At 43.4% G+C, this 6,000-nt stretch overlaps 1 protein-coding gene across 1 annotated transcript in view; it reads left to right on the plus strand.

Moving 5' to 3' along the window:
• Positions 1-1,526, plus strand: part of FAM20C (FAM20C golgi associated secretory pathway kinase) — a 207,611-nt gene extending 206,085 nt beyond the window's left edge. Inside the window, exon 10 of the mRNA XM_073543096.1 lies at positions 350-1,526. Within this exon, the coding sequence (XP_073399197.1) occupies positions 350-602 (253 nt within the window). The 3' untranslated portion in view covers positions 603-1,526. The remainder of the gene's footprint in view (positions 1-349) is intronic.
• The last annotated feature ends 4,474 nt before the right edge of the window (positions 1,527-6,000 follow it).

Raw genomic sequence — 6,000 nt, forward strand, 5'->3', positions numbered from 1 at the left:
ACGAGATGACATGTGCAGCATCCGGGGAGAGAGAGAGAGACAGAGAGAGAGAGAATTCATGCCAGTGAAAATCTTCCGGGCTTGCGCACTATAAAAAAAGCAGTCCGGCATGTCACTGCCGACTTTGCTTCCCCATTGACTTGCATTGGGTTTCGTGTTTCAGTCGGACCTCCGACTATTCCCGATAGTCGGCCGATTTCGTGAGAAAGTCGGGTTTCATGAAACCCGACTCGACCCTAAAAAAGGCAAAGTCGCTCATCTCTACTCAACACTAGTAGACTGTCATTCCTGTATATTTGTACATAAATGTCAAAAAAACAATCAATTCTATTTCCCCTTCCTTCATCAGAATAAAGAAGTCTACGTACCTGCGACTGCAACTCCTAGCGAAAGAAGAATACAAGTTGAGCGCACTCATGGAGGAGTCACTTCAAATGGACAAGATTGCTCCGATCCTCTACCAGCCGCACCTCGAGGCGATGGACAGAAGACTTCGGATCATCCTCAAAGCCGTCAGTGACTGCTTAGAAAAACTGAGCTACGACAACGTAGTCGAAAACGATTTGGACTCTGATCTGAAGAACAAGACGACCAAGAGGTAGTGACGCGGAATCACTATCCCCCACCCCACCCCCAATCCAAGAAGACATAGTCTTGCTGAAGACTGCGAATGCTCCTTCGTGAATTCAGTGAATTCAGATTTAAGATGAAATTGTTCCCACTGGTAGACAAGTTATTAAAAAATAAAAGAAGAAGAAATGAGAAAGGATTAGATGAAAGGTCCATAGGTTTGAACGCGAGATGATACGGTCAAAGACCTATGGAACCGGTGTTGGGTTGGCAATCATATCCCAATCTATTTGTACAGATAGGAGGCCTTTATTTAAAAAAAAGTGAAAAATTTTGTATTTATATATATAGATGGTATAATATTACAAAATGATGACCTACCTACCACTTTTTTGGGGAAAAAAAAAATAAAAAAGGGACAGTATAGTTTTGTTTACCTGTGATGCTGACTTGACTGTACCACATCGACGCCTTCGAAATCACTTCAATCCCTTAACTTGAGTCTACTGCATCTCCTGCAAGTTGTATTTCTGGAGGTCATAAATCCAAAGTCTTAAGAGTTAGACGGTTTTCGGGACGATTTGAATCATTTCCGACGGTGGAAGCTTTACTTGAATGTCCAGCGTTGAGATGATCTACTTTCATCGTCTAGATCAGAGGTTGGCGAAGCGTTGCTCTTCGCTTCCGAGAGGGTTTCTTATTTTTCAGGAAGGGACTATTTAGGGTTATTAATGGACCGCAGCATTTTTGCCTTGGACCTTTCTTGTCGTTTGTAGCCAGGTAGCTGCCTTCCCATGTTTCGCTTTTACTATATCTTGTGTAAATACTGTATATACGTACGTGGATGACCGGCTGGTAATTCTGCAGCCGGGAGCTTCATTTTTGCAACGTTTTTGTGATTTGTTTGCAGCGTGGTAAAAAGTGCAATAAAAGATACAGCAAATAATTATCCAAAACATTCTCTATGGTTTATTGTTTAATAGTTTGGCACTACCTTTATGAGTGCTAAAGGTTATAAGAAAGATCCGTTTTTTTAATTTTTATTTCTAGAAACAGCGCCACCCTTGTCTAATGGCTGTGCCTGATATTGCAAGGTAGCTATCATCAGGGAAAAAAAAGAGCAAAGTGTGCAGGTAGTGATTGTTCCAGGTTCTTCTTCTTCTTCAAGAGTGGCGCTGTTTTTAAAACACTCTATTGCTTTACAATCACATTTTACGATTGACAACTTATTTTTTTTTCCAAGGGAATCTATCACCATGTTTTTGCCACCTAATCTGAGACCCTGATTCCAAAGATGTGTCACTTACTAGGCTGCTTGCTGTTGTTTTTGAAAAATTCAATATTTTCTCAGCAGGAGATTATCACTAGAGGACTAGCAAACCTGCTGCCATGTAGTCTTCCATATTCATGAGCTCTGTATTACCCCGCCCCCACCCCCTGATTGGCAGATTTCTGTGTACTCAGTGCATATGCAGAAATCTGCCAAGGGGGTGGGGGCGGGGTAATACAGAGCTCAGCATTCAGAGAACTGCCAGATCTGCAGCAGAGAAAACAGCGATTTTATCAAAATTACGGGAAGCAGCCCAGTAAGTGACACATCGCTGGAATCAGGGTCTCTGTCCCTACATCATGCTACTCTCCGGTGATAATATGGTTGAAGCCACATAAAGACACACACAGGGGGCCTACAGATACATAATACTGATGCACATGCAGTTACTAGAGCAAAAAAAAAGTAACCTTAAAATACAGAAATTTAGGGTGTGCATATTTACTTTATAGAGGGTGGTCCTCAACTGAGACCCCACTATTGTAGCTAGTGTAGAGAACTCTAAAAATAGTATTATGGAATTCATCAATGAAGAATATACTACAAATACATGTAGAGATGTAGCAGAGCTGAATGAATTGTCATTTATTTATTTCTAGAAATCTATGCAATCTCTACCTACTGGTACATCATTCACTGGCAGAGCCAGGGACACAGCACTATCTGGGCCTACATAAGTACTGTTTATGCCCACAGCTTGCTTACATCATTTCCATGAAGATACAAGAAAGCAGTGATATATATTCATACAGCACTTAAAGTATTTGGTCACGCAGACAAGCATGTAAGTCGGGTGTGTGCTGTCCGATTTTTGATTAGATAGCAAGCTGCTCAGATGAACAATTTTTCACTCAGACCCACAGTCCATGAAAAAAAACCGGAGCATGACTCTTTTGAGTCTCTGGACGCAAAAAAAAAATTGGATCCAACACCGAGGATCCGAATGGCATCCAATTTTTTTGGGTACATTACTATTATAAACTTAGAAAACTTTGTTTGATCATGTCCATTTTTTGCAGTTGCATGAAACCGCATCGCACACGGATGTCAATCGGAGAAAAATTAGATGAAAATCGTCCGAGTTTTCTGGGTGAAACTGGACAATTTTTCATGTGCTTGTCTGAAAAAAAGAGTGCTGTCTCCCTATTTATTTCTAATAGAAACAGGGAGGCAGTACTATCTGTGTTTGTCTATTTACAGGAAGATATAGGGAGGCTGAAATGTGTGCCCATCAAATTACCAGAGAGTAACTAGCAGGTAGTACTATACTATACACCAGGGAGGAGGAACCGTTTGTAGCTATATCATTTTTAGGAAGAGACAGGAAGACAGTACTCTATATACCTCCATAATTTGCAGACAGAAACTAGGAGACAGTACTATTTGTGTCATTCTGTAGCCAAAAGAATGCACTGCACCCTTTCAGAAAATAAACTGTTCAAGCCTGAGAAAAATGAAAAGGCACATGCCTGTTCACAGGGCAATCTCATGTTAATAATACTACACCCTAGGGTGTGGGTTGTGTCCCCATGGTGAAAACTTCTCACCTGGTCCAGCAGTGTTCCAAATAATCAATCAATGCATATAGAACAATTCCTATTACTGCTGCTGCCCACTCACTGGTTGTTGCCATCATTCATTGCAAGACAAATAAAAAAAAACCACGGGCTTGCCTGATCTGTTCTCTTAATCAGGTGATTATAAAGATGATGAGACTGATCCAACCTCGAAATGTGTTGATATGTATTGTGTAAGGGCTCTTATACCAAAAAAGAAAGAGGCAGTCATATCTCACTGTGGAGCCAAGTCAACCTCCATTTTTTTCTTTCCTTCTTAAAAGGGGCAGCCCATGCAGAGCTCCACAATCTATCACTGCCCACGCAGAGCTCCACGATCTATCACTGCCCACGCAGAGCTCCACGATCTATCACTGACGACACAGAGCTCCACAATCTATCACTGACCACGCAGAGCTCCACAATCTATCACTGCCCACGCAGAGCTCCACGATCTATCACTGACGACACAGAGCTCCACAATCTATCACTGACCACGCAGAGCTCCACAATCTATCACTGCCCACGCAGAGCTCCACAATCTATCACTGACGACACAGAGCTCCACAATCTATCACTGCCCACGCAGAGCTCCACAATCTATCACTGACCATGCAGAGCTCCACAATCTATCACTGACCATGCAGAGCTCCACAATCTATCACTGACCACACAGAGTTCCACAATCTATCACTGACCACGCAGAGTTCCACAATCTATCATTGACCATGCAGAGCTCCACAATCTATCACTGACCACGCAGAGCTCCACAATCTATCATTGACCATGCAGAGCTCCACAATCTATCACTGACCACGCAGAGCTCCACAATCTATCACTGACCATGCAGAGCTCCACAATCTATCACTGACCATGCAGAGCTCCACAATCTATCACTGACCATGCAGAGCTCCACAATCTATCACTGACCATGCAGAGCTCCACAATCTATCATTGACCACGCAGAGCTCCACAATCTATCAGTGACCACACAGAGCTCCACAATCTATCACTGACCACGCATAGCTCCACAATCTATCACTGACCACGCAGAGCTCCACAATCTATCACTGACCACGTAGAGCTCCACAATCTATCACTGACCACGCAGAGCTCCACAATCTATCACTGACCACGCAGAGCTCCACAATCTATCACTGACGACACAGAGCTCCACAATCTATCACTGACGACACAGAGCTCCACAATCTATCACTGACCACCCAGAGCTCCACAATCTATCACTGACCACGCAGAGCTCCACAATCTATCACTGAACATGCAGAGCTCCACAATCTATCACTGACCACGCAGAGCTCCACAATCTATCATTGACCATGCAGAGCACCACAATCTATCACTGACCATGCAGAGCTCCACATTCTATCACTGACCATGCAGAGCTCCACAATCTAATCACTGACCATGCAGAGCTCCACAATCTATCACCGACCACGCAGAGCTCCACAATCTATCACTGACCATACAGGGCTTCACAATCTATCGCAGAGCTCCACAATCTATCACTGACCACGCAGAGCTCCACAATCTATCATTGACCACGCAGAGCTCCACAATCTATCACCGACCACGCAGAGCTCCACAATCTATCATTGAGCACGCAGAGCTCTGCAATCTATCACCGACCACACAGAGCTCCACAATCTATCACTGACCACACAGAGCTCCACAATCTATCACTGACCATGCAGAGCTCCACAAGCTGTCCCTGATCAAAAAGAGCTTCACTGTCACTGACCACAACTTAACCCGCTACTCTAAAGTGTCAGCAATTCACGCCAACAACTCACCGTCTGCTCATCAGTGACATTATCCAGGTTTAGCTAGCAGTGAGTTATTGGGACCTCTTGCACATACACCCCAATAATATATTAAGGGGCCCAAAACACAGTATTTCCAACAGGACCAACACCTTTCACCTCACCTACACTTCCAAAATGGACAATCCACTTTGGAATTCAGGCCATCAACATTTTCCCTATGAACAAGCTCAGGCCTAACAACCACATCAGCGAAACAATGGTTCTACAGGCACCACGTGTAGACCAACTTCACTCAGGCCTTAGTGTCTAAACCACCGTTTTATGTTCTCCTCTCTCTCCTCCTATCCATTTGTAGCACAGCACTCTACATGACAAATTTCCAATATGTCATTAGTGGATCTCCCTGTTATGTTGGAACTGACGCCTGTTTGCCGGCAGCTGATAAACTAGCTAGCATTCTGATTTGGCATGGAAACTGACAGATATGGCGACTTTGCAACCCTGGACCTAAAAGTGCACAGTTAGTTCAGAGTTTACTTTTCCAAAATAAAGCACAGCACATATACAGTGGGATATATTTTTATAACTATAGTGGGATGTATTTTTATAACCCATCCCTGCTTTACTCTTCTCCACAACTTTATCCCTGACCTGTCTGGTGTGTTCCTTGGTTTATATGATGCTGTTTGATCCCCAATGTTCTCAAATAGACCTCACAGAGAAGGTGTAGGTATACTGAGAATAAATTACAGGTATACTC

Source organism: Dendrobates tinctorius, unplaced genomic scaffold, assembly GCF_039654945.1.
Source record: "Dendrobates tinctorius isolate UK_male_01 unplaced genomic scaffold, ASM3965494v1 ptg000129l, whole genome shotgun sequence".
Classification (NCBI taxonomy): Eukaryota; Metazoa; Chordata; class Amphibia; order Anura; family Dendrobatidae; genus Dendrobates; species Dendrobates tinctorius.